The sequence below is a fragment of the Ananas comosus genome, linkage group 7 (assembly GCF_001540865.1).
Source record: "Ananas comosus cultivar F153 linkage group 7, ASM154086v1, whole genome shotgun sequence".
NCBI classification, from domain to species: domain Eukaryota; kingdom Viridiplantae; phylum Streptophyta; class Magnoliopsida; order Poales; family Bromeliaceae; genus Ananas; species Ananas comosus.
This window is the reverse complement of record NC_033627.1, coordinates 14351886-14366614: the sequence shown is the minus strand read 5'-3', so window position 1 is coordinate 14366614 and position 14729 is coordinate 14351886. Positions and strand designations below refer to the sequence as shown.

Sequence of the window (14729 nt, the reverse complement as noted above, 5' to 3'; positions counted from 1 at the left end):
TAGAAAGATGGGCACTTAATTTGACTGTAGAAAAGTAAAGAGTCGGTCAAGAGAGTCTACCACTTTGACTTGGAGGAAGCTGCATACGAGCCCACCAATAGGATTCAAACTTTAGTGTGCTCCACAAATTTTGCACATGAACCAAACAAGAGAAGGCGCATTTCGAAAACTTGGATCTTTTTATCATCTTCGTTTGAGGTTGCTGCATGCGGAGTTTTGTTCTGCAAATAATCCCCAGATTCTCTTGAAGAGACCTCTGATGAACTCCGAAGAGCCAAAGCTGCTGTTTCTCCTCGCTTCCGTATTTGTTTTCTGCTGTTGCAACCTCCGTGCTGTCGTGGCACTACGTGACACCATCACCGCCGGCAATCCTCTCGCCGGTAACCAGTCCATCGTCTCCAAAAACGGAGATTTCGAGCTGAGGGTGCCCACGCCAGATGATATCTACATACTTGGCCTTACCATTTGGTGCCGGAAATATAATCTCGGGCTCACAGTTTGGTCTGCATATATAGATAGCACCGTAGTCACCATCGCCGATTTGCAGCTAAGTATCTCCGATGACGGTAATTTAATCCTCCTCTCCAAAGATGGCAGTTTAATTTGGTCGACCAACGTGACATCACCGGCGGCGAGTAATTCGACAGTTGCAGTTCTGCTAGACAGCGGAAACCTCGTTCTGCGAGATGGACTTAACGCTTCAAATGTGTTATGGCAGAGCTTTGATCACCCATCCGATACGTGGCTCCCAGGAGCACCACTTGGGTTTGACCGGTCCACCGGGAATCACATCTTCTTAACCTCCTACTACTTTTCACTCGATGTAGAGACAGTTGGAAGTCCCCAGTTCGTGTTACAAACGAACGGATCAGGTGAGTATGATCACTCTGTCCAGCATTTAGCTGTTCCTACCGTGATAGATATTCATCAAGATAGCCAAAAAGGCACTTTCTCTTTCCATGGCATAGATGGCTACACTATTTTTTTTTTGGATATTAATGGGCTTAACAGGTATAAATGGTCAGAGAATCCCCCCGTGGGGCTCTTAATTCAGAAGTATCCCTTTTATTCCTGCGGTGTTGGTTTCTACTGTGGGCCTTTTGGCATCTGTGACACAGCAAGTATGCAATGCATATGCCCAGCAGGGTTTTTACCGACAAACCCACAATCTTGGGAAGGAGGGGATTACAGCAGTGGATGTCGTAGAGTTATCCCTCTGAATTGCAAGAACGAGAATTCGAGCTATATGGTGTATTTTTTAAAGAGATTTCCTGATAATCCTCAAAGTTTCCCTGCCAATGATTATGAAGGATGTGAATCTGCCTGCACAAGCAATTGTTCTTGCACCGCTTTCTCTTTTCGTTTCGACTGCAAGTTGTGGCACGGAGATTTGATCAATTCGACCCAATGCGATTATTGCTCAGATGGCTGGTCAATTAGCATACGAACAGAAATAGATTCTCGGAGAAGAAATAAGCATCCAGAGCGGCCGCCGATAGGACTGACCTTAGGTGTAGTATTAGGGACTGCGACTGTCTTGGCTGTCGGTTTGATCGTTACTTGGAGATGCAAGAAAAGATCGCGCACTACAGACCCAATTTATTTGAAGAGTTTTCGAGTGTTCTTCTACTCTGATCTGAAGAGTGCTACCAAGAATTTCTCAAAGAAGCTGGGCCAAGGGAGCTTCGGAAGTGTTTTCATGGGGACGTTGCGTGATTCAACGCTTGTGGCCGTGAAGAAACTTGAAGGACTCAGGCAGGGAGAGAAGCAATTCAGAGCAGAGGTGATCACGGTCGGCATGATTCAACATATTAACATAGTTCGCCTCCTCGGCTTTTGTGCGGAAGGAACTAGAAGATTGCTCGTCTACGAGTTCGTGACGAACGGCTCTTTAGACTCTCACTTATTTTCAAAAACTAATTCCGATACCTTCTTAGATTGGAACCAGCGATACCGAATAGCAATTGGAATTGCGAGAGGCTTAGCTTATCTCCATGAGAAATGCAAGGACTTCATCATACACTGTGATATTAAACCGGAAAACATACTCTTGGATGAGAAATTCTGTCCAAGAATCGCAGATTTCGGCATGGCGAAGCTCTTCACGAGAGACGGAAGCCGGGTCCTGACAACTATGAGGGGGACAATAGGATATCTCGCGCCGGAGTGGATATCGGGGCTAGCTATCACGCACAAGGCCGACGTTTATAGCTTCGGGATGATGCTTTTTGAGATAATATCCGGCAGGAGAAACACGGAGAGGTCGGAAGACGGAACGTATGTGTATTTTCCTACTTGGGCCGCGGCGAAAATCCACGAAGGCGAGGTCGCATGCTTGTTAGACAACAATTTGAAGGGTGAAGCTTACAGTGAAGAGCTCGAAAGAGCATGTAGAGTTGCTTGTTGGTGCATTCAAGAACTTGAAAGCAGTAGGCCAGCAATGGGACTAGTTGTTCAGATGCTGGAGGGAGTTCAAGAGGTCAACATTCCTCCTATACCTACATACCTGTGTAATTTTGTGTGGGATGAGAATGGCTCAAATGATACTCAGGTACGTGGGCATTGTCTCGATGATCTGATGAGCGATTCCTTCACCGAATAAGGATTAAAATAGGTCCTCCACGAGAATGGCTCAATTAGTACTCTCTCTTTTTCTTTTTCTTTTTTTTCTTAATGAAGATGTTTTATTATTTTTAAGTAATGACTCGCGTTCAATTGAATATGCTTTGGTGAGGTGATTTCAATATGTGTAATACATCTCTTGTGTTTTTCTTTTTTATCTTATGTTTGTCAAGTATTTTTTGTAATATTTTTAAAGTTCCGTAAAATTCTATGTATGAAAAAGAAGCTTAAGATAGTATACTATTCATTTCGTTTTATTTTTTTAAAAATAAATTTAGCCGGAAACATGAAACAACTAAGTTTTCAATTTGAGACATCATGAGATATCAACCATTAAATTTTTTACTATTTGTGCTAAGTACGGTTAGTAATATTCTCATATAATTTAGCTGCAGTGTTGTTTGTTTTGTTCCTGGTGATTCCAAATCTAGTTGCTGAGACTTCATGTTTACGTGTGGGATCCACCACGCAATGTCTTTCCAAAATTAGCAGCAGGTTGATATTGCGCCGTGACCGTTGGATTGTCTCTCTTTTTTTCTTTTTTTTTTGAGAGAGAGAGATAGGTAGCACGCTACCCGCTTCGTTTATTTTATTTAGAAATAAACTTAACTAGAAATGTGAATCAACTAAGATTCGGATCTCGAGTATCAACCACCAAATCCTTTGTTATTTGCTTTAGGGACGGTCGGTTGGCCGTTGGATTGTCGGTTGGCCGATCGGGTGTGATTGAAAGGGACATCATTGTCATTGGACGAACCGGATTTTCATTTGATTTTTTTTCTTTTTTTAATATTAAAGTTGGAACATGAGGGTCAGGGGGAACAATGTAGCGCGACATTTACGCCACCATAATTAGAAAAGTATATAAGTAAAGATCTTATTAAAGGAAAAAAAATCTAAATACAATAATTATATTACTGACGTAGAATTTCCAACCAATCATATTGTCTATTTGGATTCAACCATCGCATCATTTAGAAATGAAGAGGTATAATTGGTTGTTTATTGATGACATGATGTAAGTACTATAATATAGACTTCCTTCTCATTTCCTTCTCATTATAGAGAAAGTTTACTACGTAACATTTATATATATCATATTATCAATACTCAGTTAACTAAATCTTTTTGTTTGAAAAAAAATATAATAAAAATATTTTTTTAATAATCATGATGATGAGATGAATAAATTTAAGAAAAATAATTGATTAGATGGGTATATATATATATATATATATATATATATATATATATATATAAATTTTTACGTACCCTAGTCTAGATATAAATTCTACTTGACTTATTTATTACAAATTTAAATTTTTATTCTAATCTAACTAGAATTAAACAATAAATTTAACGAAATCTTAACAAAATTCTACTTGATTTATTTATTACAAATTTACAATTTATTCTAATCTAACTAGAATTAAACTATATAAAAATTTAAGGAAATCTTAACATCTTCAGTCCGAGGATGTGTATATATAATATTTACCACTTAAAGTGGGGATATTCACAGTTTATATAACTAAATAAAATATCTGGTATGCTAGCAGATCTTGCCAGCTGGATTGCTCATCATGTGATCGATGTTTAGATCGCGCCTCCTGTGCTCTCGTATATAAACAAACCGGGTCGAGCGTGCTTCCAGAAGTATAGTAACCTCATATATATATATATATATATATGAGTGAGGTTACTATGCTATCGGAAGCACGAAGTCTTCCGTGCTTCCAGCTTGTTTTCGATGTTGCGACTTTCGAATTGTCGATCGACTCCGTTAAACTTGATCTAGAGTATTTGAAGTACCTAGAAAATAAATTTTATAATTTTACGATATCATTTGCCTAGTGAACGAAGGGGTTCAAAATCAACGGCTGAAAATAAAAATCTTACAAAATGTAATAATATGACATTAAAATTTTAAATCAAAGTTATTGATCTTGTTTTATATAGTATAAAGAATTTTCTATCAAAATTTCACGTGATTTGGATATTTCTACACCGTTAAACTTGCAAACGGCACACTACGACCATTGAAATTTGTTGATTTTGAGCTCATTCGATCACTAGGCAAATGATATCGAAAAATAATAAAATTTATTTTCTAGGTACTCCAAATACTCTAGATTCAAGTTTAACGGAGCCGATCGACGATTCGAAAGTCACAAATCGAAAACGAGCTGGAAGCATAGAAAGCTCGGTGCTTCTGATAGCCCATAGTAGCCTCTCTCTATATATATATATATATATATATATATATATATATATATATAGTCGTTCACATGCAGTTACTTTTTGTCATATTGAAAATTTAGTGTTTGAACCTGATAAAACTCGTTAGTCCTTCAATTTTCTCATATTGTCTTTACAATTTGATGATTGTCCTTCGAGTCCCAAGTGCATCGATCTATGGCGCCGAGCGCTTCACTTTACGTCTTTCGGCCTCGAGCCAGGACAGAAACAAGTGCATGATCATCGGACCTGGCCAAGCCGTGCCGCAATTCCAAATGGTTCGATGGACCAGGCCCAATCCAGACCGTACTGGGCTTGGTGTTTTCTGAGCAGATCAATTAGGTCGAGTTCAAATATAATCTTAAGCAGGGATTAAAGATCTAGCTAGCAAACACTCGAAAATAAATAAAGACGCGCGCGCACACGCACAAGCATAATTCATTACCAGTACAAGCATATATATAGAACATCCCAGCACAGTACAGGGCCGAGGACACAGACCGACTCGACGGACATCGCCCCCTATTTTATTCAAAGGGAAATACGAGCACAACAAATTACTGTTTCGGACTCGGACTCGGACTCGAAGCCAACAGACACGCACCTGCTAACGGTGATATATACGTACATATATATATATATACTACGCGAGACGATTGATCGAGGGGGCGATCGACCATGCATGCGTGCATGCAGGCCCAAACTAGGCTTGAGTTGTTGTGGGCTTCACCAACGCCCACAACTCGGCCAGCAGACTCTTCCGTACGGCACTGTAAGCGGTGCCGACGCGGCCAGCAGCTGGCTCCAGCAGTTTTGTCGCAACATCATCTATGCTCCACCCTACGTACTTCTTCACGTAGTCAGATATGGGCGAGTAATTTGGGGGAATAACTGGCACCGTCAACACTGCCAGCTCCCAAGCGACCGACCGCGGGAACTTGCCGAACAGCAGCGCAGCAGCGAACGACGGCACCTCGTGGCCCTCAGTCAGCTCGTTTTGGCACAGACTAACAGTGGAGTCAGTCGATAGCACCAAGTAGTCATGTGCGAGCGCCAGCGTGAATCCTGCCCCGCACGCTTGGCCCGTCACCCTGGCCACCGTCGGGAACGGCAGCCTGATGAGGCTTGCAATCAGGCTCGCGAACGCCCCCACCAACACCGCCTCGGGGGCCGAATCGTAGTCGAGGCCGCCCGAGAAGCAGTTGCCGCTGTGGACGGTTATGAGGCCGACCACTTTGTCATTGACGGCCCTCCTGACTGCTGTGTCGAAATCTTTGATGAGGGCCAGGCTGACGAGGTGTTTCCCCGTCCCCGACAGGTTCAGCAAGGCGACGTTGTCGTAGATAATCTTGTAGTTCACCAAGTTCGAAGTCATGGCTCTTCTAGCTTGCTAGCTCGCTATATGTGCCTATATATATATATATATGTTTGTTCTCTCGATCGATGGGTGGGAGGGCTGCTTCTAGGCTGCCTCTATTTATAGACAATCGATGGTACTCGAACTCGCCAGCCGCCGCCCGCAGGACAAATAATAACAATAATAATAATAAAATAACCGGCTGTTCCTAGCACAAGTTGCAATATATTTGATAGTTGGTACTCCATGTCCGAAGTTCGAATTCCAGCTGATTCATATTTTCAGCTAAGTTTATTTTTTTAAAAAATAAACGAAACGAATAGTATACTACGTACATTTCTCTTAAAAATAATAATAATAATAATAAAATATATATAAATTTTTTACACAAGTACAAAATGCACGTAGACAAAATAATAAAAAAAAAATGGTCGCAGTTCATCTAAGAATCATATATAATTTTTTAATATATTTAATATTGAAAGTAAATAATAAGACTAGTGAAGGAATACTATAGTTTTTGGATGAGTAGAGTGTGCATATGGATAGCATTAACTGCTCAATGTGGGAAAATATGATGATAAAACAAATTAATAACTCTACTAGGATAAACTATTCCGACCAATTGTATTCCTCCGCGCTTCTCTTCCTTTGGCGTACGAATAAAAATTTGCCTACATATATAACATCATTGATCACTGAACTTAATTTTGGTGAAATTTTGTTTAGATCATCAAATTTTACTTTGTTCCAAACAAGACATTGAACTTTCATTTTTATTTCATTAATCAACTTACTGCTCAAATTTAAATAAATTTCTTTTTTGTACAAAATATATAAGGATTGAAAGAATTTAAAGTTTCATAACCTACATAAAATTTTACTAAAAGTTCAACAACTACTAATATATTTTTTTATAAAATAAATTAACATTCAATGGTCTAAACGAAATTTTGTTTAAAGTTTAACGACCAACCAATATGATTAATTTACCCAACAAAATAATATACATTGAAAGATGTGTAGCCAACTGTCACTAGCACAGATGGTAAAAGATTTGAAAGTTGATACCCAAGATTCCAAATTTATAGTATTACTTTATATTGCAAACTAAATTTATTTTTTTAAAAAATAAACGAAGCAAGTAGTATATGTACCATCTTTCTCTTTAAAAAAAATGTATGGAGAATAATATTGTACCAGTCTTTTCGTCATTCTCTATGATAAATATGACTACTATTTGTCATTCTCGATCCATAATAAAATATGACTACTATCAGTTATTCTCTATATCAGAACTTAACCACTTAATTGGTCAAAACTAAGTTCACGCATTTGGTGTGCAGTGGCGTATGGTACTACTGAGAATTTACAAACTGCTCTGATATAAATTAGTAACCGCTCTGACATCCATTATTAGAATTCTGTTCCGCAAACTATTCTGATTTTAATTAGTAACTTCTCTGATACAATTAGTTATTAGAGTTTTGAAACAAAAATATAAAATTGGATTTTATCCACAAATCCTACTCCTCAGCAAACGTTTGTACTACTATACAAAAGGGAAACCAAATAAGAAATAATAATATATTGATAAAATATTTGTGAAGAGAGAATAAAGCTAGAAATTGAGGTTTTTACTGCCGAATCATTTCAGGTATTGAATCAGCATCCAAATCAAGGGTTGACGCCATTAGATATGATCTTAGACTATTTGAACTTCATAAAACTCAAATTTTGTGATTTTACAACATTATTTGTCTAGTTGCTAATTAACTGATCCCAAATTCACTAAAATATTAATCATTAAAAGTAGTCAATTTCTACACCACTTGAATAGCAAGCAAATGATACGTAGAAAAATTATAAAATTTGAACTCTAAGAAGTTCAAATGGTCATGATCAAATTTAATGGTGCTGGTTGTTGATTTAAGTGTCCTATCAGCGGAAATGATGCACTAGTAAAAGACCTCATTTACTTCTAGATTTTAGCATCACAACAGAATACGACTTAATAGAAAAGGATAATATAAGTACTCAGGCCTAAAATTCCTTATTTTTTTTATTATTCATTATTTCAAATATATTCTTATAAAATTGCTAAATTGTTTTTATTAATTCTTTATTTCAAATATGTCCTTAAAACGTTAAATATACGATTAAAAGAATTTCCTTTTTTTTTCTATTCCTATTTTCAGGGTTTATTTGAGAGATTGAGTTTCTAAAATATATATTTGAGNCAAGTTGACCAATTAGATAGGAGAGACAAATAAAAATTAAATCTAAAAACATTTGTTGCTTAAGGATCTCAATAACCAAATTAAATCGGATTTTGGTGACAAATTTTGTGTCATTAGTTACTAGATTTGGTTTGAATCACACTCAAAAAGAGGAAAAATATAAATGGTTTGAAATATTGTCCCTATTAGGGTTTGTTTGCTTCAATGTTTATAATATTCTAAAAATATTATATATTTTATATTTGAAATAATAAGTTGTTACTAATTTATCAAACCACTTGGGTTGGAGGATTTTTAAAATCTGGTATATTCTTATTAATGGATTTCTAACGAATCCATCAAATATGAAAAATTAATGAGAATATCTCATAATTACTCATAATAATCTACCATATCTATCACGTAGAAATTAACATTAATTTTATTATTTTGCTAACACCTTTTGCAACTATCTAACTTAAGTTCAACGATAATTAATGATTTGAGCATTTTCAACAGAAATTACAAAAGAATACTGAAATATTATAAACTGTGAAGCAAACGTGCTAGTTGTTTGATTTGGTTCAAATTTTACTACAAATACGACCTCATGGGACGATTTTTTCACACAAAGATGTACCAAATGTGCAAGCGTAACGGGAAAAGTTTTTTTTTTTTTTTTGCGAGAGAGATAAATAGCAAGCTATTTACTTCGTTTATTTTATTTAGAAATAAACTTAACTAAAAATATAAATCAAGTAGGATTCAAATTTGAAACATCGGGTATCAATCATCAAATCATTTATCTCTTGCGCTACGGTCGGTTGGAGAGTGTTTGGAGGAGAACATGATTTGAAGATAGTCGTTCGTCACTTCAGCTACTACGTCGTCTCGAAGTTATCACTATTCAACTACCAATGATGTCATACCAATAACGCAATTTGATAGCACCAGACAACCTAGTTATTTGGCAATAGAGACATTTGTAGCGGCGACATCTCTAAAAAATGTCGTGGAAACTAAATTAATTAACTGTCTCTTTATCATTGTGCTTGAAAAATTAGAATATACACCCCACCCATTCAAGTGTGGGGTGGATATCCTGTTGACTATTTAATATTGGACTAAAATATGTCCAACATTCTGCTCCATGATAAGTAATAAATTTAAAAAATTAATAAGTTAAGTTCGGTAAGTCTAGTAAGTTAAGTGGAAGTACGGCTCACAAGAAACATAACGGTAAAAGACTAAACAATAGACCTAATGTTCAGAAGGATTGAATTAGGTTGAAGTCTGCGAGCACTGTGACTGAGTCCCTAAGTATAATGAGTGCATCCTTTTTATCAGTACGTATTTTTGGAATAGTTTGTTAGCGCTTACGATCCACGTATCCTATCCTCCTTTGATGGTGTAGAAGTAGCATTGTTCAAAATTATATGAAGTTTTTTAAAGTTACACAATTGAAATTAAAATCAAAATTTAATGAATGAAATGAATAAAAAATAAAGTTCATTGAATTAAACGAAGTTTCACTTGAAGTTCAGTGACCGACGGTGCAATTAACTTTTTATTTCAATTAAGTTACTAGACTTTAGTTTCTATTTTAAATATATATATATCACTTTGTTTAATTTTTCAATATTTTTAAATAAATCAATAAAGTAATTAACTAATTTAGTTATTACATCAAATTCTAGAAATGATACGCCTACCTGCTAGATGATCGATCTAACTACTAATTTAATTATCAAACCAACTTTTTAGGTGATGTAATAATTAAATAATTATAATTTTTGAGATAATATAGCAGTTGAAATGGCTATTACATACTTTTAATGTGATGTAGTAATTTACTCTCAAACTACTATTATTTCGATATATATATATATATATATATATATATATATATATATATATATATATATATATATATATATATATATATATATATATATATATATATATATANTTTAAACTATCTAGAAATCAAATTTCACGCACTTTCGATATTGTTCTTTTATCCATCAAGTGAACAGAAAAATGAATGACTGAAAATGAACACTCTTTAAAAAATGACGATAGGAGTCTTGTAATCAAGATCAAGAGTATAGATCTTGTTTTAAATAGTTTAAAGAATTTTCTAACAAAAATTCAATTAATTTGGATATCTTTACACCGTTAAACGAGAAAACGCCTCTGATCAACCATTAAAATTACAAAATTTGAAACCCTTTGATCATTAGGCAAATGATGTCGAAAAGATTTGAAATTTGATTTCTAAACACTTCAAGTGGTATAGATCATGTTCAACGGAGCTGATCGTCAATTTGGAAGTTCTATCATCGAAAACAAATCGGTAGTAAAACGGCTCGTTTACTATTGATAGTATTCTAGCTCAACTCTCTCTCTCTCTCTCTCTCTCTCTATATATATATATATATATTACATTTAATATGTGCGTTTTTTTTAAAACTAAACCCATATTTTAGCTTACTTGATTACTGGATAATAGATTCTTCAAGTCAAGCTTTTTAAAGGTGTAGGTTACATATATGAAATTACGTTTTAATTTTAATGCATTAATCAATATCAAAAATTAAATATGGTGCATTATATACAGATACATCATGTCCAAGACAATATCCTAAGAAAATGTGTTGAACTAAAACAAATTTTTTTTGAAGAAAAGATTGCATGCTATTTATTTTGTTTATTTTTTTTAAAAAAAAAATTCAGCCGTAAATGTAAGACAAAAAATAATTGTGAAGTTGCTGGAAATTAAGTTAAGGACCACGTACGTATCCCACCTTGCGAAGGAGAGGGTTACGTACTCTAGATGCGGTCCTCAACAATTAAGCTCAAGGCCAATACTGATTATCACGTCGCCACGGATGAAGATGCTCTAGAAAATGCAGGAGCCAATTAAGCGGCCGAAATACTAGATTTGGTTGGGAGGTTAATTAATATCCTGACTAGCTAGACTTTGCAATTAAATGTCCAGAATATGGCACACATACATATTTGGGAGACATGGTACCATGTTCCCTGTGATAAGCCTAAATTTCAGATGTACTAACAAAATCTGACTCGTCTACTGTACTTTCTGAGGGTCCGTGGCCAATTAATGAATATACTCGCTGAGGCCCCTCTGAGTGGATGAGACCACTGTTACGGTTTGAGAAGGCCTGTGCGGAGCTGGATTTGAGCAAACCATTGAAAAGAGGAGTTTGGGTGCATGGGCTCTGAAAATAATCGCAAACTCGCGGTCGAAGGCAGTGATCATGAATATATTTTGTTTGGTCACCTCCAATGCTCCAATTAGTGCTCCCGCTACCTCTTCAAGTTCGAAGGATCGATGTTCATAAATGTTACGACAAACGCTCAAACGAAAAAGAAAACTCATAACGGGTTTCGGATCCGATCCGTACCCACCACAGACATTCATTTTTTCTCCATAATTTTTTTTTCCAAATTGGTCGCACCGCGAAGCTGTCGGCGAGTCGTAAACCCGAACGTGAAAACGATAGTAGACTTCGAGTCACATCTGACAATAAAACCTATAGTGCTCTACCGAAGAAAAGGATGAGAGAAAAGCTCGGAGAGTTAAGGGAAAGAGGAGATTAAACAGAAAAAATAAAAAATAAAAAACTGGATGACTGCAGTGAAGTAGTTGGAGGAACAACTGATGATATATGAAATAAGAAAGTGTATAGAGACAAAAAAAAATGATAAGAGTTCAATCTCTTTGGCCAGATTTCCAGCCACAAAAGGCCGGAGAAGACGGTGAGCGACAAAGAATGTAGAGGAGGTTAATCTGTTCTTTACTTTGTCTTAATTAATATGATTTTCTTTTTTTTCTTTTCAGAGGCCCGGTCGTCTTAGATTGGAGGTCAGTTCATCCTCTAAATGAATCAAACGGTTTTTCAAGCAAAAGATGTTGGGTAAATCCATAGGTTTATTCATAAATTAATATTTATATTGATCAACTATTAATATTTTAACTAATCTAATTAATTATTTTGCTAATTATCTGACTAAAATAACTTACTAACTAATTAAAAAATAAAATTACTTATTTATTTATTTAATATAGTTTTATTATCTTATACAATATTCATAGCTAATAAATTTGTTAGTTTATTAAATTATTTTTAATTAATATTTTGATGTTAATTAATTAGATTAAATATTTTTAATTTAAAATTATAATTCTTATTTCCTCTGTTCCAATCTAATCATCCAAATATGAACAACCTAATTTGATGTTAATTAATTAGATTAAAATTTTTTAACTTAAAATCATAATTCTTATTGTCTCTGTTTCAATCTAATCATTCAAATATTATTTGTCTTATTCTTAGGAACGCAAAATTGGTCTAGTTTCTACTTATAAAACTTATATCTATTCTTGAAATAAGCAGTTCTTATTTATATCCGAACCAAATGAAGCCACATATATATACATGTCTAACTTAGAGAATTAAACTTTACTAAGAGAATAAGAAATTATTTTAGGAACAAAATATTCACAAATTAATTCTACTAAAAGATATCTCTCAACGACAATTTTTGGAAGTAGAAATTGAAAACTCAAGAGTTAAACTTTTTTAAAATTGTCAAAGAAGCCACGAACTAATGTGTACATAAGTTTCCCTCGAAACTTCGGCAACTCTAATGTATTAATTTGCCTTCATCTACATGGTATATTTGCATTCTATCTTGCTATCATTCGTCAAAATAAATTTTCTTGATCCAAATCATATTTTGGTCTATATAACACCACTATTAACCCGCTAATTTTACACCTTAAAAATGGGCCTAATCGAAACCATTCATCATTTTGGTGGATGGATATATAACAATATGAGAGTGCAACGACTGCTGGGCTCCTAATAGTGCAATTTAGATATACTTTAACTGTTAGGGCATGTTTGGTTCGCTTCTTTTTCACCATGGAATCGGAATGGGAATGAGTGAATTCATTTGTGGATGTTTGATATGTGGGAGTTCCATTCCCGAGTGGAATGAGAATCGCTCAATCACCCCTTTTTTCAATCCGGCCTAGAAGGCCGGATTAGAAGTTGAATCCGGACGGAATGGATATTTATTCGGATTAAATTTATTTTTTCAACTTTTTTAATTAAAATATGATTTAAAATTTAAAAATTAAATATATAATTTTAAATTTTAATTTGAACTTAAATTAAAAATTAAAATTTAATCAAGTATTTCGAATCTAACTTATGAATTTGAATTTAAATTAAATTTTAATTTATATAAAGTTTATTCAAATTTTATTTCAAACTTAAATTAAATTTATGGATTCAAATTAAAATTTAAATTGTAATTTTAAGTTTGAATTTGAATAAATCAAAATTTAGTTTCATATTTTGAATTATCCACTCAACTTCAAAGTTTAATTTTTTTTAAAAAATAGATTTAAAATTTTGACATCATTTCAAAATTTTGATGTAAATTTTTAATATTTAATATTTAATTTGAATTTAAATTAATATATTATAAAGATAATGTTAGTATATTAATTTGATTACTTTTTTATATCCATCTGAACCAAACACTGACAATGGGAATGATTTATTTGAATTCCGATTCAGGTGATGAACAAAACAAAATTTAGGTAATGAGTCATTCCGATTCCGATTTCAGCTTATTTTGATTCTGATTCCGATTCCGACTCCGACTTCGAACCAAACACGCCTTTAGTGTATTCGAGAGTTTCTAAATGAGATACAGTTAGGCAAATTACGTAAGTAAGTTAATGAGACCGAACGCATTAAATATAGCCATATGTGGAATGGAAAAGGAAAATGCACGTAGAACGTATACAATAGGAAGTACTAAAAATAAGAGATAATTGCCTATATATACCTCAAACTTCGAAAATATCTCATTTATTCCTTTTTTTTTTCTTTCCAATATATCCCTCATATGTTTCTCCGTTATTTCAAAATACCTATCCAGTTACCACCCGTTAAGTTAACTTGGATTAAACGTGAGTTAAATATCTACCACACCACAGTTAAAAAAAATTAAAATGTCAATTTTGCCCTTAATTTAAGGATAAATAAAAAATATTGGTGATGATAGAGGAATATATTTGAAAAGACCAAAAGTCAAAATACTTTTTGTGCTCCTGATTTAAGGACAAATAAGAAAAGTCGGTGATGATAGAATGAAATATTAGAAAGGGCAAAATAATAATTTTATACAAATAACAAAGTTCATTAACAGATTTTAACTCTAAAAGTATATTTGAAATAGGTTGGAACGTA

General features: G+C 34.3%; 2 protein-coding genes across 2 annotated transcripts; one reads left to right on the top strand and one right to left on the bottom strand.

The window, feature by feature from the left end:
• LOC109713297 (G-type lectin S-receptor-like serine/threonine-protein kinase At2g19130) lies at nucleotides 260-2602 on the top strand. Its single transcript, XM_020237301.1, has one exon. It carries the CDS (start codon nucleotides 260-262, stop codon nucleotides 2600-2602), a length of 2343 nt encoding a protein of 780 aa, XP_020092890.1.
• Nucleotides 5263-6291, bottom strand: LOC109713203 (enoyl-CoA delta isomerase 1, peroxisomal-like). Its single transcript, XM_020237199.1, has one exon. The coding sequence runs from the start codon at nucleotides 6233-6235 to the stop codon at nucleotides 5564-5566; it is 672 nt and encodes a 223-aa protein (XP_020092788.1). The 5' UTR covers nucleotides 6236-6291; the 3' UTR covers nucleotides 5263-5563.

Excerpts from the sequence above, each read along its gene's own strand:
- LOC109713297 (XM_020237301.1), top strand. The coding sequence starts at position 260 with ATGAACTCCGAAGAGCCAAAGCTGCTGTTTCTCCTCGCTTCCGTATTT.
- LOC109713203 (XM_020237199.1), bottom strand. The coding sequence starts at position 6,235 with ATGACTTCGAACTTGGTGAACTACAAGATTATCTACGACAACGTCGCC.